Raw genomic sequence first — 21,341 nt, 5'->3', positions numbered from 1 at the left:
TAAAAGGAAACTACTTGACTATGTTATTGTATTAGTACTGGAATGTTGCTATCAATATCCAATCAACATGTACTTTGTCACTATAAGCACAAATTGCACTGACACACTTCTGCTTATGCTAGTGGTTTTAAAGGCCGAACTGAAATTTAATTTTCGAAATGAGACAAGTTTGCAACAAACTATACTGAACAGAAAAAAGTAACATCCTTAAAGACAACTGTAGAAATATTAAGCATATCTGAGGAATAGGTTTTTTCAAGGTTAATATAAATCTCTTGACATCCACTGCATGCCTTTATGAAATGAATGGAAAAATAACATCTTTGAATTCAAGTTCACAGAAGATACAAATAAATATTACCCAAACTAGGTAAGCTGGCTGGAGATGTTTGAATGTATTATTAGTTCATTAAAGTTAGCTACCATCAGACTGGACTATTAAAAAAAAAAAAAAGAACAAACAAAAAACTCCCCCAGCTAAAACTTTCATTGCTTCTTATTACAGGGATTATTTTTCATCTACCAATTAACATACGTCATGGGATATGAGGCACTGCAGCAAGGACATTTCATGAACATTTGCTAATATACTTAATGTAGTCATTCTACTGACTGCACAACTTAAAGAGTTATCAAATAAAAACAATTTGCTTTTGATTTCTCGTGCTATGAAGCAGTATATTCACAAAAATGCTTGAGGGGTACATTTTCCAGTGTGCAAATGCTTTCATGAGAGGTGGTCTCACTGAAATAGCAACTGAAACTAAAAACAGTATTTATCCAGGCAGCTTGGGGCTGTCTGTTCAAAAAGACCGTCCTCCCTCCCCCTCCTGCTTCTCCGGAGGGCCACACTGGCAGATCTGAGAAGAGAAATTTCATGGAAATAAGGTACAGTTTATTTAGAAATAATGAGAGAGGGGGAAGAGTACAGAGTGGAAGAAAAGTGATTGAGCCTCCTTTCAGCATGATTGGTGAGTTAAAAAGCAGAATTTACAAAAACTCCTCCAAGAGCCTGGATCAGAAACAGGGGAGAGGATCTCTTCCCCAGCATGCTGGAAATGTCAGAACCCACAGTGTACAACATCTGAAACACCCATGGGAAAAATTAAATTGCAAATCATCCAACTTCCTTCCAGTGGGAAAGTGATGGAGAGGAAAAAAAGCTATGTGAATGTCTTAATTTATGCAAAGGCCAAACCATTCAGCAGTCAGAGAGATTTTTGAAGGAGGAATTAAAATGAAACTATCCTTTATAAGGGAGGAAGGATATTTTGGGAGTGCAAGCCAACTCTTCTGCAATCACTGGATCTCATCTCCCAAATTTTTCAAATCCCTGCATTTCTTTCCTTAAACTCCATACACAGGGAATATCTTAATTTTTAAAGACTTTACATCAGGCAAATATTCTGTTTATATACGGCTAGATTCACAAGAGCAACTAAAATGCAGCACTCTGTCCTTCAGTTTGTGGGGCTTTTTTCCTGCTTTCCTTTCAGGGAAAGGACATACTTTTCTACTACAGTGCATTTTAAGTCTCCCATTAAAAGTTTGTATGTTGTACTTATTTGCTGTATGTTTCAACACCCACTTGACAAGCAAGCAGTGACAATATACTGCCTTACAGTTGTGACATACTGTAGCATTTTAATTTTCTACTTTGTAGATTTAATCCATTGCAGCACATTCCGTCACCCACACTGTGCAGTAACAGTAGATATTTCACCAGCCAAGGGAGAATGAACACAAAGATATTTAGTAGAGACAAAAGCCCTACAGAAATGCCAGCAAGCTAAGGGGAAGGAATGCATGATAAATGAAGAATGCAACCACAGAGATAACTGGTAGGGGCAATGAGCTTTGTGCAGTTCCACTCAAAAGCTGAAAGCTGATTACTTCCGTACAACATACTGGGCAGAATAAGGCTACTCTTTTAAAGCAACTAACATGCTTTTGCTAAATAACAGACCATTGTCAGAGCTGCTATCCTGGGAAAGCAAAACTGCTCTTACTGCAATCACCATTCTCTAGTTGGAAGGTTAGTTACCCAGATTTTCTACACTTAATTAAGATCAAACACCAGTTCACTTCTGATGTTCAGAAATACTGCATTCCATGCAGAAACAAATGTTCGGCATTTCCAGCTGAGAAATGCTTTGCTACTAAAAAAAATTAACCCATAAAAACCCAACACCTCTTTACCCCCTCTGAAAAAACATCACTCCATCTTTTCCCTGTCATAAACAAACAAGAAGATAATTGTTTTGAAAAACACAGAAACGCTAAGTCAGAAAGCTGAACTAAAAATATTTTAATACAATTTTCACAGCATCAGTGGCTCTGTTAAACTGAACAGTATAAAACCAAATTCTATCATTCTTTTTTCAGCAACTCTTAAGTTGTTAAATTATCACTGGACTATTAAGTGCTAAGTTAGCCTGTGAGTAAACACGGGACACAGACACATTTTTGTTTTGTTCTTTTTTCCCCCCAATTATTTAACCTTTATTAGGTAATAGTCACTGGTGTTTACACACGGTATGTATGACACAGACTTCCATTCAAGTTACAAATCCTGAAGATTTAGCTGTGTTTACCTAACTTGTATGTACCAACTTAATTTTTTGAAGCCTGTATTGTGTCCAAATGTGGGTAAATTTTCCAAGAACAATAAAATGGTGTACTGCCTATAAACTTCCAATTCTGGCCAAGACATGTGACAGCATTACAGATGCCCCCAAAGAAATAGTCACCACGACATGAAAAAAAGAGGCAAAAGAATTTAACTTCTTTTTCTAATTCTTGTTCTGAGAGATGTAGAAAACTGGTAGAATAGAGCACATTGAAAAGAAAAAGATATCCTAATTTATAAAAATTTTAAAAGTATGGTTTTTGAAGTTAACTATAATTGAATCTTTTAAGTGTCAGTCAAATTGAGTAACAAAATATTCTACCAGCACAAATCAAAATAATCCTAAGTGCATTAATTGACTGACTTCAAGTACTCACCTGTACCTACACTACTGTTCTGAATATGAGGTTCAATGAGGACTTGCTAAAATATTTAGGTAGATAGTACTTTTAAAACTTCAATCAGCTAAATGAAAAAACACTGCAAGACTAGCCTCCTCAAGAGAAATACTTACAATAAGCATTTAGACTGAAGGACTTAATGAAGAATCAATCTATTTCAAATAATACTTTCTACCATTTTTATCAGACTTTTTTTTCCAATTTCAACATTTATTTTTATGTACCCTTTTGTTCAGCTCTTTTGAACATCTTCATTTATCTCACAGGAAGTTCAGCATTCTTTCTTCTTCATGGCTTCATGTACAAGTTCAGTACACTGAACTTAAGACACAGGTATGCAAAGCTTTGGGTATCCTGACAGACCATGCTGATAAGTCTAAGTTTAAAGACTGTTTATATCTAGGTTTGAGAAAGAGGGTGGAAAAAATGTAAAACAGTTTAATTGAACCATTACAATTTTGTGTTTATACACGTATAGAACAGGGCTAACATTTAGCTTTATCTCTGCAAACAAATATAATAATCTGATTATAAAGTCCTATATTTACCTAAACTTTCATTATCTGTGAACGACTGAATAGAGAGCAAATTAGTCTTCCCAAAGACATTAGAGCTAGGAAGCTGGGTCCAGTTCTACTTTGAAAACTTTAATCACTAAAGTAAATAAAAAACCCAATAGATTTATCTTTAATTACCTTTTTTTGGCCTCTTCATATTGCCAGTTCAGCCTTACTTTGTCTACAAGTCTTGTTTTGTCATCAAACCCAAACTTGCAAAGTTGAAGAGCAAGGAGAGGAGGAAAAATAAAGACAGAAACAAGTTAAAAATACTCTCATCACAATAATGAAAGGAATATATTAGTCTACCTTACTGGACTCACTAAAGAAACCTCTATGCTTTAAGTAGTAACATAATAAAAAGTCAATTTTATGCCTTAGAAATGCAAAACTAATTTATTGCTAAACGTAGAAAGGATAAATTAACTCTTTCAATAAATTATTAATCTGGAAATCAAGGGTTAGCAAATTGAATCATTGATAAATGGTCAAAGCTTTTCAACTTTATCCAAGTCTACATGACAAAGAGGGTTTTAATTGAAATATTCTGCTATTTTATATGGCTATTTTATGAATACTTTTATTAGAAGCAATTCAGATTACATTCCCTGTACTGCGATGTGTTATCCAGCACCTACAACATTAGTGCATTTTAAACATTAGTACAAAAAACCCACCTGATCCTTGCAGCAGTTGTAGAATGTGCATTTATGCTGCAACTCCTACTGCATAATGTTTCTACAGCAATTTCTATTTTAGGGCATTATCACTTCCTTCCTCAGAAGTTCTTGTACGGTCTAATAGTTAAAACCTAAGCTCCTATACAAGTGCATTGCTGCACCTCCAGAGTTCTCCTCTAGCTGCTGCTTTTTCTGCCTCCATCATCCCATGGGTAAAAACTCCACCTCTTTTCTACTCACATGGCCCTAACAATAGTTCTGTGAAAAGATTCAGGTAATTATGTATTTTTTGTTTCCCTTACAAAAAGCCTATACCTAATAAACATAATTTCCACAGTGTACTTGTCTTGGATTGTGTACTGCAAATGGGAAAATGTTCCTGTGTTCCTTTTGGTAATTTGTTTCATAATTCAATAATCCCATGCAACACCCATGTGAAAAATGACACCCTGAAGACATCATCTACCTAACACCCCGAAAGACAGCCTAGCATTAGCTCAGTTTTCTCAAGAACAGGATTTCCTCTTCAGTAGGGACCTTCTGGAGACATCCGATCTGACAACTAGCCAGCAGTGAAGGAGGATTATAATAGATGAGAAATAGGATGGTAAATCCAACAATGAGATAATTTCTTACTAAATGTAAAGTAATATCTAAACTATCACACTAACAAACTACAAACAAGTTGCTTTCTTGCTTTGGTGTCAGTCATCTACAGAGGCATATGTTTTATTACTAACAACTGGGCTGCCATAATACTAGTACAACCTGAATTTTTACTTACTATTATTTGGAGTACACAATTTCATTCAGATAGAATGACTTCAAAGGAAACCCAGTATGTTCTCCTCAAATATCATATTTAAAGGCATACATGAGAACAAAGGTATAATAGACTACATTGTAAGTTTTGTTGATTTAGAAAAATACTTTGTCTTAGAGGAAAGTAGCAGAGATCTACTACACATCTTCAATGTATACGAACAATGAATATGAGCATGATAAAAACAAGATATAAAAAAATAAAACTTAAAATATACACAGCTATCACTACTACCACAATGCTAACATCTTATGCAAAATCATGTCTCTACTCCAAGCTGGCTAAAGAATTTTCTTCCTTCCTGCCTTATTACAAATATCAATAATTCAGAGCTGGGAATACGAAGAGAAGAGGTCCATGGATACCTCAGCAAGGGCAGTTACTCCAAGATGAACCTGCAGTCACCAAAGTGGTAATGCAAGAAGTGCTCTGCTGGGCTGGCTGAGTCCAAGAGTTGACTTTACCTCTCACTGCTCACAAGCATGCCCCTGCATCCTTCTGCCACGCTCCAGCAGCAGAACACCCAAGCCCATAGCTTGCACATAGTGGAAAAAACAAGCAAATGAAACTCCCTCACCACCAGTAATGCTTTAGATTTTTCCTTCTGCTCCAGCCAACACCTCTTCAATTAAAAGAGTTAATAACACTGTATCGCTGTAGTTCAAAAGCAGCTAATTTTGTACAGCAAATGTTTCACATAGGAACACTCACATACCTCTCCAGTGATGTCAGTCTGAGAACAAGCATCACAGTGCTGTTGAGGTAAACAGGAGTCACTGAGTGAACTAGAATTGTGCTGGAGATCCTGCAGGGAATCTGTAATACAACAGCTATTCCTGAATCCATCTGTTAATTTGGCCAGGCTCTAAAGGAGAAGACATATTTTAAAAGATTAGAAGAAACTGTTCTTACAATACTTTTTAATAACAGAAAAAAAATGCTTTTATTGTTTTAAAAAACTGGTAGCCTGCCTACACAGAGCTATTTACAGAAAGCAAAATTCATTGCTGTGTTACCAGCATGCAAAAAGTTTGCTTTGGAATAAACCTCTCCTTTTAAAAGATACATGTAACAGTAAACAGACTTTATATTATTTGTTTTAGATCTGTGAATGTTTTATCTTCTGTATGGCTTTCAGCTCTTTAAATCTAGCAGCTGTCAACTTCACATTAGCTGATAGGGAAGACAAATGTGATTCACCTGCCCTTTTGCCATCTATCTGCACAGGTTACATTCCTTAGTCACTACTGTTATCTCATCCAACTTGATGAACACCTTGTATTGATTGCACTTTTATGACAGCAGATATCATCCCTGCACTCTCTTAGCCAGGGTTCACATAGTTAAGAGATATTTTACACTTTGGGTTAAGCAAGCGGCATCGCTGAAATGTCTAGACAATGACACAAACAGTCAGAGTAAAGCAGAAACATCAGACTTTGAGGGGAAAGGGGAATATGACAGAATGACACAAAATTAAAAAAAAATTTTTTGACAATATAAGCTTTCTTGACAGGCTCTTAAAAAAACCTTTAAAGAACAAAACTGTTAGTATCACTTTTGCTTTCTCATTGTGCATTCTCTCTTGTTCAAAAATTACAGATAATGCAGTATTACTAACAAAATCACCGGCTGTCATTTATGACAGCATTACACATCCCACAAAAATGAAAAACATTCTGTCCTCTCATCTATCTTTCACAGGAAAAGGGACAATCTAAAAATGTGGGGGAAAAATCATCAGAAATTTGAAGATCTGTAGTAATTTATAAATCATAACACAATCAAAAAATTTGGTTCAAAAAATACACATAAAAAACTTACTAAAACTTCTTACTCTAGTGTCTGAACTACAGAATCAGGGACATTGCATTGGGAAAAAGGCTGGTCCTCAGGAATTTCAGCAGCACTGACTACTGGTGATTTGCAACAAGCCGAGGTTACTGCCCATATCCAATTATCAGATGAAGGAGTAACACAGCAATGCTGCTTTTTCTTACATCAAACTCCATTAGTTGAGCCCAGAAATGAACATGTGTAACAGCAACTGTTTGCTACTGACAAGAAGAGCAAGGCCACGCTGAAGATGAAGGCATCTGGTTTCAGAGCCTACAAGGCATCCAGGATTATGGAACTGTAGCAGGCCTGAAACTAGCCAGAAAAAGCAGCTTTTTCTGATGGCCTCCATTTCCATCATACATGGTCCATTCCCTCTACTCTCATATACCAGCCCCTCCTTCAGGCCAGCCTCCACCAGAGATGAAAAAGAGGGAGAACACCCAGCCTGGTACAGGATGAGTGAGCAAATGGGCTCCCCAGTCACAAGAGTGGGGTCCTGTGTTCCTCCCTGACAGCCCTTCAAATCACACACTCTGTTTCTTTCCTATTAGGGAATGGCACATGGTACATGCCACGTATGGGACAGCTTTTGCTGCTCCCTCTTCAGTCTCTGCCTGTTCTCTACAGGTCTGAGAGGGGCTGGGATTTCACAAGCAGCACTGGCAAGGAAAGAGGACAGCACAGAGCAATGCCAGATGTGCTGGCAGTAGGACAAGGCTACCATCACTTGCCTCCAGAAGCTTAACTTGTCTTGGGTCCACCAAAAAAGCTAATTCTTCTGCCACCTCCCAACTGAACTGAGCCATTTTAGTATGAAGGACAAAAATATATTTTCTTCTCAGCCCTGAAACTGCAAATTCAATTTCAAGTTACATTGCCAAGAGATCCCTAGCTAGTGTCCCTTTACCCTTGTGAAAGGAACTGCCCCACAACATGGGAAAAAAATCCACAACTTTTACTTTATGAAAACTGTAGACTCCTGCCTAACTGAAGAGGAGCGGCCTTCATCTGGACGACCCCCCCAAAGAGTGGTGCGAGCCCCTGAAAGATGGTGGCGCATGCGCGGTGAAGATGAAAATGAAGGTGGAGACACCAGTGTGATGAATCGAAAATAGGAGGGGATGCTGATAATAGACAGTATAAAGGGGGGAATTTTGGGCTTGGCAAGCTTGTACGTGAGGTGGCAGGGGTCCCAAGGCCCTCGCACTCCGTACCCCGCGGTAATTTTGCTTATGCGTCATTACCCGAACCAGACTATATTTTATTATAACCAAATTATACTGCCAATTTATTGAATGTATTCAATTTTATATATTTTCAACTATTTCATTTAAATTTTATTAAAATTATTGTTACATTTGATTTTGTTTGGCCTTTTATTTTGTGATTGGATAATTGAGTGAACATAACACTCTCTTCTTCAAAACTCACTGGAAATCATCCAGTCCTGTCAAGACTCCTGCTGTATGGAGGATCAAGAGGTATCCCTAATGGGTTTGTAACATGGAAATAATAACTCCAGATCATGGCCTCTTCCCAGTAAAGCACAGCCAGATGCATCAACAAAAACTCAGTATTCAGAAAGCCTGAGGTTTCTCCTAATAAGTTATGTTCCATCTGCCACCTTTGGCTAACACATATTATGTTACAGGTATGTGCAATACCACATATCCTGATGCCAGAACTTAAATCTAAATTTTTGCCTGTATTTCAGCTACTTTATGAACTCCTGATACACTCCTGATGCCCTCTAGCATTGTCCCTGGCAGGTAATGAAGGGCTTCTTGGCTGCTGGCCAGGGGTCCTATCCAGGCTGAATCCTGGCCCCTACTTAAAAATCACAAAGCATTTGACAGGTGGCAACCACCAAGCAGCATCACCTTAACTTACATCTACAAGCACAGATGACAATGTCCTAGGGCAAGCATAAATGCATTAAGTCCTTCTAGTTGGGTGAGTGAAAACAGGCACCAGCACCCCTAACATGGAAAATTACAACCCAAGTTAACACATTTTTAGATAGAAACAATTTAGAATTGTTATTATAAACAGTAGGAGTAATTTCCTCCCCAGCTATGCAGAGGAATCCATCTTTCATCTCCAGTTTAAGGATTGTTTATGGCAATCCCACGGAAACTGCCAAATAAGCCTACTGTTAATGTGAAGTTCTAGGCACACCAGCCCAGACTTACCCAAAAGGAGAGAAATCAGCACTGTCATTTCACCACTATCTGTTGCCATATGATTTGGGAGCACTCTGCACAATTTCACTGCACTTCCTATCTAACCTATTTAGCCAATTTATCTGGTAACAAAGTGAAAAGAAAAAAGAAGAAATAAAAACCCCACAAAAACCAAAGTCTACTGCTCTCCAAGGATGACATTTTAAAAGCACATACACACTGAACAGAAACAAAATTAAGAAAGAGATGGGGGAGGAGAGATAAACACACTGCTTTCAGGAACCTAACCATACACCTTTATTATTCAACCTTATATAAGAAGTCTACCCACTTTTTCTGAGTAGTAACACTGCATGTTTTGCTTTATTTGTAATCACAGCATCCAATTTAAATCTGACCACCCTCACCCACACAACTAAACCAATTATCATACTTCTACAACAGCTACAATTTTCCAAGCACCTACACAAGACTGAGTCACTTCTACTGTGTTGAGTTCTGTTGCTTACACTGGCCAGATCTAAATTAAAAAGTAGTACGCAACAGTCTGTTTCCTTTCTCTGAAATAAAACCCCATATTTTTTACACTATACTTCTAAATCGTCTATTAACAAATTTCAAAATAAAAAAGATTTCTGAAGGAAGTTTTTCTGAACAACAATAACTTTAAAATGTAGTGTTTTCAAGGACAATACAACTCCAATATGAATAGGAAAATGCAGATTGAATTCTGAACTTATTAGGAAGACATTTAAAATAGACTTATACTTATTTGACAAAGCTAACTAAATCTGTGACAATAATATTCAAATAGTTATTAAAAGGCATAGCACAGATTACTTTGGTGGCATAAAAAGTAATTTTTTTTAATCAATATTTAAAAAGAGAGCTGGATATTTTTGCAGAGCACAGTAAGCTGGCAAAAATACACCATTTTTACAATTATAGAGCTTGTAAACAATGGCATTTAACTCTGTATAGCCATTATAACAAAACATGAAGACATGTTTTGCATGCCACACTTGTGTGGAACAACTGTTTTCTACATTCCCCTGGACTGCATATACTCTAATGTTGTAATATTGGATTCCATCACAAAATATTGTCATTAATTAAAAAAAGATACTTCCTTTAGAAGTATCTCTCTTCCTAGAGAGAATAGACTCATATTTCCTGTATATCACAGAGAGCCATGAAGAAGGATGAAACACTTTTCATTTTTGCTTTTGTCTTGTGCAACCTCTTTCTGGTCCTGCCAGCACTGCCCAATCCTTGATCCTAGAGTTCTAACTCCCACAACACTATTTAAAGAAACTGCAAGCACATTTAAAGTTGGTTTAACAAATATGATTTTCAAAGCATCTCAATGTTTACAGCTGGATTTACTGCCACTGAGGACTGAAAATGTAAGGAAAAGAGGTAAAAAAAATCTACTGGGGAAGTAAAAACAAGGCCAGTAGTTAAACTGCTCCAAGATCTCACACATAAGTCCTTATATTACCAGTTAGTTTCCTAGAATGTGTGTTACTGCATCCATGAAGAAGTGCCTTTTTAATCACTTCTTGCTAGCTAGGCACATGGAAGACTGAGAATCACTTTAAAACTTGGCCAGCCCAAAATAACAAGTAGGCTAAAAGTTGCCAGGGCAGAAACTTTTCATATGAAGATTATAAACTTCCCATATCATTTAACAACTTAAAAGGGAAAACGTAGGCTAAAAGTTGCCAGGGCAGAAACTTTTCATAGTGACTTCAGTGTCCTGTCTACTTGAACAAGGACCTGTGGTCCATCAGATGATCTTTGTGTGATGCACTGGAGACTTAATAATTGCATAACTATGGAAATTCATTATATGAAGATTATAAACTCCCCATATCATTTAACAAGTTAAAAGGGAAAAAAAAAGAAAAACACTACTGCAGAGAAAACTGAAAGAAAATATTTGCATGGCAATGGTGATTTAGTATGGTCCCACAACTTTAGGTAACAAAGATGCCTTCTTCCAAACAAATGTTTGAAGACTGGGTGAAGAGAACTGTCCTTATCACCTCTTTGTATATGCAGCAGGTTTAGGCAAGTCTGTAGTGAAGTCCCTTGGTGGCAGAGGGTCATTGTTCTTTGCTCAAGCTCCTATCACATTAATAACACACACACAACTGAGAGCTCGAGGCAGGGCACAGAATCCATCCAAAAGTTAGACCACGACTCAGGTTTGTATCTCCCCATAATACTCATGCTGTAATTCATCAATTTCATGCTTGCATATACATTGTATTTATTCATACTATGTGAAGGTTTTGTGAGAACATTTTGAAACTAACAAGAGCCTTGATATACTCTCAAACTTGAGAGTTTGTGGCAAAAAGTGTGACAGTGACAGAGATCCAGTTTGAGGAAATATATATAAAGGGAAAAACATGGTTGACACAAGAATAAACATTTCAGCACATGAACTCTCAATCCTACTTCATTATAGGTAATACAAAGAGACATAAAATAAAATTATAAACAACTACCACAAATCACAAAGGCTTTTTTTTAATACTGTGTAATTGCTACATAGCAACTATCAACATAGCAATAATAGAAAGCCATATCCAATGAAACACTGAGCTAAATGAAACCTAAGACAAAAATATGAAATGCATATGAAGTCCTGTGCTCGCAATATAGACAATGACTACTTACCTTTTTTGAACTGCTTGCTATTGATAATTATCAAACAGAAAAATCAGTTTAGGCCATCCTACTTCCTTATTTAAACTTGGTAAACCCAGTGTAAATCCAAGCAAAAAACCAGAGGTAGGTTACTACTATTTAGTAGTTCAGTAGCACATGTTTTACCTGCATAAGGTCCTGCCTTTCTTTTTCACCTGTGCATATAGCTTTCTTTATGGTTCGAAGTTCACTCATTATAGCTTGTGCTTCATCCAGTCTGTAATTTGTATGAGCATTTGACATCTTACGATCAATCCTGTTGAAAATATTAAGACCAATTTAGGAATTTTCACATGATTAGAAAGCACACAGACTTTTCAAGACCTCTTGTTTATTCATGTACCACTTCATTTCCAGGAATAAAATGATACTCTACTTGGAATTAACACAGCACTCAGTGCCAAGACCACTCTAAAGACAAAGCAAAGCAATTATCTATCCAGGTTCTGCAGAAGCAACAAATTTCCTGGGTTTAATATCCTAATGCAGAGCTTATTTATGAGTAATGCCTGCGGGAGATTTCATGCACCAAAAGCAAAATGAACCTAAAACTAACCTAGATGGTTGTAACTCAAAAGGGAACCATGAGCAGTCTAGCTGTCATATTTTTCATGCAGCATCACATATTGCAGTATCTGTTCCAGGGCTTCCACTGGATCCTGCTTTGGAAGTTTCTAACAAACGCATTTCATTTTCTCAGGAAGAAATTTTCAATGCCTAAAATTTTACTGCAAATGCTATCCTGCCATTATAGGCCTCTTTGACTATCTTTTCCGTAAGATATCTGTAAGACATTATCATTCTGCACTGAAACGATATGGGAACATCCCACAAGATTTTAACCTTTAAGCAAGAAGCAAGAGCACAAGTTATGTCATAAGACTGAAGTAATACTAATGTTTCCATCTTGACATATTAAAATCACTCAAGTGGAACACCCATTGGCTGAGTTCTCTATCTTTTTCCCAACATTTCACAATAGTAAAGGACAACATATTGGGATGCAGAAGACTAGTCCAGCATATCATCTTGTTAATTTGCTTTGATTTACAGATAAAGAATAAGACAAGAGACTATAGTGAACTTATCAGAAGAACTATTTGGTCTTGGATTTAGAACAAATGACTATGGAGTTTTAACAGGTTATTTACTACAACTGTTGAAAATTATGTAAAGTGCCCGTTAAAATATGGAAAACTAAATTTTCCTGTTAATCTAGCAGGAAAAGAATGTATGTAGAGAAAACGTGGTAAGTGTAAAGGTCTGTAGGCCAATGCTAAGAAAAAATAGCTTCAGGAAAAGGTATGTGAGGTTAACAGAATTAAACATAAAAACACACATCATTCCTGACAGACATCAATCTACAAAAAGATGCAGTAGGAGAGGGTATGCTATACATACAGAAGAAGAATACCCAAACTCTATTTAAAATATTGAGACTAACCAACAAGTTTTAAGGCAGCTATTACATTAAACTAAGAGCGTCAACAAGAGTCTCTCAGCATGTTCTGCCAGTTAAAATACAAGCACTGCAATTCCCCTTACAACTGATTGCTTGTTTTAAAATTAAAACTTTAAAATGAAAAATCAAAAGGAGCAAATTAAAATCCTGCAGTTTTATTGTGTAGCTCACAACATTTAGGGAAAAAAACAGGTTGATTTCCACAGTTTTAATTTGTTTTTTTCCTGACAGTTACTCTTTTTGGAGACAACACAAAATAAGTCTGAATCTCAAGATTTTTCTTTGAACACAAGTTTCCCCAAGTTACATAAGAAAACATATAATCTTTTATGAATAGTGGTTCAGGAACAAGAAAGGACTTAAAATGTCATGTGTATTAAAGCTGGGGGTTTATTTGTTTGTTTTTGTTGTCAAAATGTTTCCTTGAGTCTTCACTAATTTTTAGTTAAAATCCTGAGCAGCTAAAACCAGGATAAAACAACTAATCCAATTCACTAAAAGTCACGTAAAAAAGATAATACATTTTAATCCGAAGGGAACTCTAGTGTTAAGAACCATATTCAAATGTTAGACATGAAAATGCCTTCTACACAACTGCTCATTATACTGCTTGCCAGGACTAAGGTGGCATTTCAGGAAAAGGAAATTATTTAATTTCAACCAGATTTCTGCCCAGTTATCCACATATTCATGTTCCTGGACGCCACTTTGGAGCCCAGCTTATGAATTGATATTTGTTTAAGGAAAAAATCAGAGAAGTTCCTACTGCCAAAAATATTTAGGCTTTAATCAGTATTGCTGGCAACCCAAACTGACTAAAGTAGCTTACAAAACTACCTGTTATTTATTCTCTATTCATTCTTTTCCTTTTTTTCATAAAGATTTACTTCTGAAAGCCATAGAGTTAGCAGGAGTCTTACATTTTATTAATGGGAAATAGCACGCTAAAAAAATAGATCAGACCTTTGTATGGATAACAAGAATACTCAACTAACATGCAAGACTGTAAAGATATAAAGATGTTTCTAGGATACACGGTCTATTGATGTGCTTGTCATCGTTTCAGTCCTACAGGGCAGATTCCATGTTCCTCCATTTTCCTCCACCAAAGCACTAGCCTGTACTTGAGCAAAAATCTGATTTTAAAGTTTTTGTCAGATCTCCTAACCTCTACATTATTCTGTAGTTACAAATTGTTTAGCCAGTCCTAATTCCTTGTCACTCCCAACTTCTCACAGCATTCACTCTGCTCTCCTGGCCAACTGGCCAAGTTTTCATTTCCTTTGTTGCTAAACGCCTTCTTCCTCCAAAATTCCTGCCGGGGAGCAGTAGGGTCACTGAAAACACAGGGGAGAAGGAACTGCTCCTCCTTCTCAGTCCCTGCTGCCAGGCCAGAGGAAGGAATCTGTTCCAGAAAAGGCTCATATTTAACCCTGTAAGTTTGGACTGTGACAGGATCAGACGCACCTTGGGGCAAAGGTGGCGGAGGCCAAGATGCACCATCCTACAGGGTGGGGATCTTTGCAGGCTTTGAACAGTGAGCTCTACAAAGTCTCCACTGGGCAAACACAAACCATGTTCAAAGGTTTATCACACACAACATCATCAAATTTAGATGAAACTCCAGAAAGTACAGTCCTGATTAAAAGCTGCAGCTCTATGAATATTGGAATTCTGACAGCATTGAAGTTGTAGAGGTATCAAAATCCCCCTCAATCATGTCTCCACTCATAAAACCCCACTTATATAGTCCTTTTGTGGTTTTGTTTTCTTTTCATTCTCCTTAAAGATGGTTAAGCCATTTTACTAAAATTAAAAAGAACAGAAAACAAAACACAGTCCAAGGCAGACACTGTATATGAAAAATGTCAATGTAAGAGATTTGCATTTAATAAAGGCATTTGAATCAGACAGCAATATAAAATGGTGGAAATACTGAGCAACCCAACCACCCTCTCCATAAAAGCTGTCTCTTCTCTGAGAGCTATACCAAGCAAGACTGCACAGAGTCACCTGGCAGCAAGTTCCAGTATCTGCACATGATGCCATTTTGGTAACAGTTTCAAAGCAAGCATTCAGCCAGATGTAAAGGCCCAAGTTTGATGGCTCCTAATTTGCTCTTGGCTTACACTTGAAATAAAGTGATGTACATGCCTTTAAAAAACCTGAACAGGATGCATGCCATTTGCAGTTTGGCAGTTACTTGAAGATTTGACTTAGCACAAGAAGGAAGAAGAATGACGCAGACCGAAACTTCAGAAAACGTAACAGAAGTGGGAAATGTCTGAAATGTAATAAAATTTAAAGGGGAAGGGGAAGCAGGGTAGGGGGAGAACAGAGGAAAAAAAAACCAGCATTTTTGTTTTAAAGAAGGAGCAGTGAAATTCTTTTTGGACAATGTACTTACTTTGAGGATATGGAAAAACTAAACTACTTCAGCCTTGGTACTTGACTTGAGTGACCCTTCCCTCCCAACAAATACAGGAGGTAGGGGGAGATTGCACAAGGAAAAGCTAGAGTACAGTTAGGCTTTCTGGCTAATTTGTCTACTGACTACACAAGGAGGTGAGAGAAGCTCCTCTCTTCAGCTGTTAGTTTAAGTATTCTCCAAATTGGCTCACTTCCTCCTAGAAGCAAAGTACTCCCAAAAAAACCACATGTATCTCACCAGAAGGGCAAATAAAAAACCCACTTAAAAGCATAAAACAAAAACAAAACCACAAGTTTCTTTCACAAGTGAAGCAAGTCACTGCAGAGAGCAGAGCACAGCTCCAGGTAACTCACAGGCAAAAGGTTCACCCCAGCTCCTGCAAGCACAAGTGCCACCCAGTGCATCAGCGGGACAGAGGGTGACCGCAGCAACAGCAGCAATGAGCAGCACTGGAGCACTGAGTTGTCATGCCTGAACTTCTAAACTACATGACTGGAGTGACCACTGACTAATCAGATATGCTTCAAAATAATTCCTTTCTTGTATGTCTCTCCTATAACCCCATCCTGGAACACGGGCAACTTGATTTGGGCTATAAGCCAAGACTAACATTTGTATTCTTAATCATTTGCTGACTTTATTTTTTAAAAAGCTGCACTACTTTACTGGACTATCTTAAATGAATTATACTAATTAAAACAATCTTGAGTTTCAAATGGTCTTCAAATACTTTCATCATCCTAGTCAAGTGGTTAGTCCTTTTATAAAACAATTGAACCTATACCCTTAAAATAACCCAATAACCAAGAGAAGGAAAACAAATTAAAAAAGCAGAAATGGAATAGCAATTCTTACTCTAAGAAAATATGATTAAGAATGGTAAGACAAAATTGGTTTTGTTCTGTTACTGTTTACATATCTACACCACCATACTGATATGTTGACTATATTTAAAATATTATTTAGTATATTGAAACTGCAAATACTTTGAGTGCTTTATTTTACTAATTTTCAGTTAATATCATACATTATCAATTCCCCCAACTACCTCTAAATGCTTCAATAAAAATACATTTATGCCTGTAAATGATTACATTTTATCTGCCAATTAAGAATTTTGGTATTTTTGGTTGTACAAGTTTTCTCCTATGAAACTTTCTAAATGCACTATAAAGCAAAAGAGCCTTGTTTTAAAAAGACAGAAAATTTTGTTCTTTAAAAACCAAATCAAACACACCAAAAATATTGAGTGCATGGGTTACTCCTTTTTTAAAAGGAGTTTAAAAGTTAAAAGGATTTAAAAGTTAAATCTGAGAATCTTCCTTTAATTTGTTTTGTTATCATAGTACGAATCAAAATTGGAAAATAAGTATCCTAACTGCTCCAAGATCCCTGGAATTTCATCAGAATTCCTGATGTGAAAGCCCATGCTTTGTAGCACCAACACAATAAATCCAAAGCTTCAAAATATTTCTGCAGCTGCTGCACTTATGTTGCAAAATCCATCAGACATGCAACAGTTACAACATTTTCAGGAAGCTCCTGCATTAGGCAGTTTGTTCACATGCATGCTAGAAAAAAGGCCAAGGTTTCTAAATGCACAGCCACATATCCAAGGCAGATCCAAGAGCTGTTCAAGCTCTTGGTCTAGCCATTGGCCTTGCTGAAGGAATCTGGAAGCCACAACAACCTGTGTTTACCTGCCATCTTTTTCATGGCCTGGCAACCTCTCTCCCTATCCCACTGGGCATCCCGTGTATGAGCTATGTGTGCAGGTGACTAAGGACACACAGATGGAAGTCACGCAGCTCCCTTCCCATCAGATGGCCTGCAGGAAGAGTGGCAGGGAGAGCGTCACCACAACATCTCACAGCCTTTGGCATCACTGTGCACGCAGGAAACAGAGCGGGGCTGCCTGACTGCCCTGGGAGCAGTGGCAAATTGCCCTGAGCTTCCTTTCTTTACTGGGAGGAGACAAGGAGTCACTGTTACATGCAGACGTTCTGCACACACGCAACACAATCCAAGGTCTCACAGACCACTAGTTTTACAGTACAAGCACAAATCAGTCATACAGTGCAGAATGAGATGGCCTGACCATCAGGTAACAGGGAGAAGCAGTGTTGTGATGTACAGAATTCCCTCTAGGAAAAGTTCTGTGCTCAGCAGGACAGCCTTGGTACTGCCATAGGGAAACTACTCAACAGCACGGTGCTTTGGGCTGTGCTTCAGGCAGTAGGTATCTCCAAAAATATTTGGGAAATATTTTTAAAAATCTAATTCCAGTTTGGTGATATCTTGAGGAAATGTTAAAAACATGGCCTATAAAGCTATTCTTGCACGTGAACCTACAAAATCACAACTCCAACCAATTCTGTTTAACTCTTCTTCTATCCTTTCACATTGTTCTCACCCTGCATCCCTATCACAGCAGAAAGTCTGAAGCCAAGTCTTTAACATTTTTGTCAACACTTTTCTATGAAATTCATTCGAAGGCAATTAAAAAATAAACCCAAACCCAAAAAAAAGATCCTCCCACGAACTCTTAACTTACTCTTGCAGAGTTTCCACTCCTTTTTCTTTATATTGCAACTCCTGCTTCATCTGTGCCAATTCTCGTTTCAGCCTAGAAAGCTGAGTAACACAAAATAATTAAAAGTAAAAATAAGTAACAATAAATTCCACAATACAAATAATTTGTTTTTAAATTAAAAATCTTAAGCTAAATTAAAGAACTGGAAGTGAAAATTTATCTTCTTTTTGTTTTAAAATTGTGCATTAAAATAACAGAAGACTTTCCTAAATATCTTAAGTCCCACTCAAAACATTCAGCTTTCAAAGTATCAATATCCTCATCTATTCTATAAGGTTTCTTTCTCCAATAGTTTATGTTAACAGCTAGCAAGTTTCAACCCATAAGAATTTTCTTCTCCCTTTGCAGCAAAGACACCTCTCAACTGTCTTAAATTCTTTAGTCAACATTAAAAAAGATGAAACATTCAATGCTGTTAATTTTTCAGTCCTGGAAAACAAAATTACTGGCAGCAAAACTGGTCTCCCAGAAATGGCAGCCTCGCTTTCCACAGTTATTTTCATATTATCCTGCCCTCTCAACCCCCTTGTCAATTATCTTGACCCAACTAATGAGCATAAATCGAAAGTGACATAGCAAAGATGTCTCCAAAAACCTATTCTTGTGGTTTTATGGAAACAGTTACCTGAGTAGGTTGTGCAGACCATGGAAGAGCCAAGCATGATCTGCAAAGAAAGAGCTTCTTGCCCTCCAAAGCTGACAGATAACTGAAGGCAACAGGGAGAGGAGAATGCAAGGGACAGCAGACAAATGAGGGAAATAGGGGTGTTTCAGTATGTGGTAGTGAGGCTAAGACTAAACTGCGAGCACAAAGAGGGGCAGGGATGGAAGGAAAAAAAGCTCTCTCTTCTGAAGCTACCAAACTCAGGATATTTGCTAGAATGTACCCAGAGCACTCTTGATTTTCACATGTACATCAGTAAATGACAAAATCATTACAAAACAGATTAAAAAAAAAAGAGAACAAAAAAAATTAATTTTTTTCTTCAGCTCTATTCCAAGAGCAAGGGGCTTTGCATCAGTATCAGGACGCAAACCAGGACTGTCAGAGTCCCACCATCCTGCACAGCTCTCTCCCTTTCATCAAAATTCATAGCAGGAGCCCCTAAGCACTATACCCTCACCAGCTCCTTTAACACCCACCAGAAGTAAAATGAGAAAATGCATCACTAATATCATGTACACAAAAAGTTTATAGTGCCTATTTCATTCTGTTTCCGGAAGTAACTCAATGACTATGCACACAGTCACTTGAACATAATATCCCATGTAATTTTGTTTAAGGAGGAAGAGAGGAATATAGTCATAAGTGAAAACCTTCTTTATTTTCTTCAAATATTACTTAAATAAATAAGCCTTGTTTTCTTGTTTAGAATATGCTGACATTTAGAGTATGTAAAACAAGCAAACACTAGTCAGCATGCAATAAATATATACAGATAGAATAAATGCCTTTGAAGGGTGGTGAACGGGATTTATTTTCAGTGGCACTCATGTGAAAAGTGGTCACTACAACAAAAATGGAACACTATCTTGCAAGGATAAGTATTTTTTAAAATACTTATTTATCAAAACCATTACTTTAATTTTTTTTTTTTTAATTCATAAATAAGGAACATTTTTGTTACAGAACTGCCTACCATTGTCAGAGTACTTGAACTTCCCTCTCCTCATAAAAGAGCTCTGGTCAATCAGCTGAAAAATTCTATTTGGCCAATAGGTCTACTGAATTGTGAAGAGATTTCCAAATAAGTGGCTAAACCTGCAGCCCAGCAGAACCTCACTGAAAATGAGTAAATGGTATGAAGACTTGAACTGAAAACTGAAGTTTGAACTGAAAGAATTTAGCTGCAGACCATTTACTACTTGTGGCAGTTTGTAGAGAGAAAGCAATTTCTGAAAGCCTGGCTGAGCATGCCTCTGACATTTGTGACAAAAATGTTTGCATTTGTAACATGGAAAAAGCATTACTTCTGAAGTCACTGAAATGCAGTTAATATAGAGCTGTTTTAATAGAGCAATGGGTTAGAATAAAAAAAGCACTTTTCAATACTGTATTTCTATAAATGCATGCGACATTCAGTGTCAGAATGCTAAAGTAAAAGAAAAACAGACCCTTCCTCCCTCCCTTCCCCATCTAATTCATATTTTCACAAAATGAAAAAAGATTACTCACTCTGTCACGACGGCTGGCTATTTCTGCTTTAATCTGATATGGGTCATACTTGGTATTAGCTGAAAATCCAGAGAATGCTAAACAGATGGAAAACAGTATTTTACTTTTCTTCCCCCTTCTAAAATACAATTGTTAAGATGTGACACTATTTGATAAACCATCCATCAATTCTTTTTCTTACAAGTCACTAGGTTCTAAAATTATCCTCTGTGCTGAAGTACAACTGAAGATTTCCATTTGGCCCACCAGAAACTTTCTTTTCCTCTGAACACCACCAAAAATTGCACATAGCAGCACTGCGTATTTCCTAAAAACAATTAGCTTCTGTGATAGGATGATGACGTCTATTGAAGCAAACAATTTGTGTAATATTAATAATTACTAGTAACTTCCTAGGTACACTGAATTAACAGTACCACTGGGACTAAAGTTAAAAAAAGTTATTGTCAGAACAAAATTACATCAGCTAGGGAGAGAAGCTGCCTTCTAAAGCAACAGTGTAGGGAACTGAAATACAAACCAACCCTGGCAAGTGAGGTCTTAACACAGGGTGTCTACAGTGAGGTAACAATTTCGAGCTGTGGCACTACAAGCTAAAGCCTACACAGATGAAGTAAAGGTCTTAGAGGATAGATGGGACAAGAGCAACCATGATTTATGGAGCGAGCCATTCAGGGCAGCACTGGCCCACTGAAAAATGCCTGGTATGTGAATGGATGGGGCTGTGCTGTCAGACCTTCCATCCTTTTGCAGAGCTGAAGGCCGCTGCACTGAAATCCATATCTGTGTCTGGGGTTGCACTGGGCCTTTCGACGCTTTAAAGAATACTGCAATGCCAAGGTCATGTCG

At 37.3% G+C, this 21,341-nt stretch overlaps 1 protein-coding gene across 3 annotated transcripts in view; it reads right to left on the bottom strand.

The window, feature by feature from the left end:
• The window catches only part of WWC3 (WWC family member 3), a 99,639-nt gene that overhangs the window by 33,909 nt on the left and 44,389 nt on the right, over positions 1 to 21,341 (bottom strand). For all 3 annotated transcript variants that reach the window (XM_041416488.1, XM_041416486.1, XM_041416487.1), the window contains exons 4-8: positions 20,493 to 20,569; positions 18,278 to 18,357; positions 11,957 to 12,086; positions 5,806 to 5,955; positions 3,726 to 3,799 (exon numbers count right to left, since the gene is read on the bottom strand). In XM_041416488.1, the coding sequence (XP_041272422.1) occupies positions 3,726 to 3,799; positions 5,806 to 5,955; positions 11,957 to 12,086; positions 18,278 to 18,357; positions 20,493 to 20,569 (511 nt within the window). The remainder of the gene's footprint in view (positions 1 to 3,725; positions 3,800 to 5,805; positions 5,956 to 11,956; positions 12,087 to 18,277; positions 18,358 to 20,492; positions 20,570 to 21,341) is intronic.

This window comes from Onychostruthus taczanowskii, unplaced genomic scaffold (genome assembly GCF_017590055.1).
Source record: "Onychostruthus taczanowskii isolate IOZ18803 unplaced genomic scaffold, ASM1759005v1 scaffold52, whole genome shotgun sequence".
Taxonomy (NCBI): Eukaryota; Metazoa; Chordata; class Aves; order Passeriformes; family Passeridae; genus Onychostruthus; species Onychostruthus taczanowskii.
Note: the sequence above shows the minus strand (reverse complement) of the source record. Positions and strands in the feature narration are given on the sequence as shown.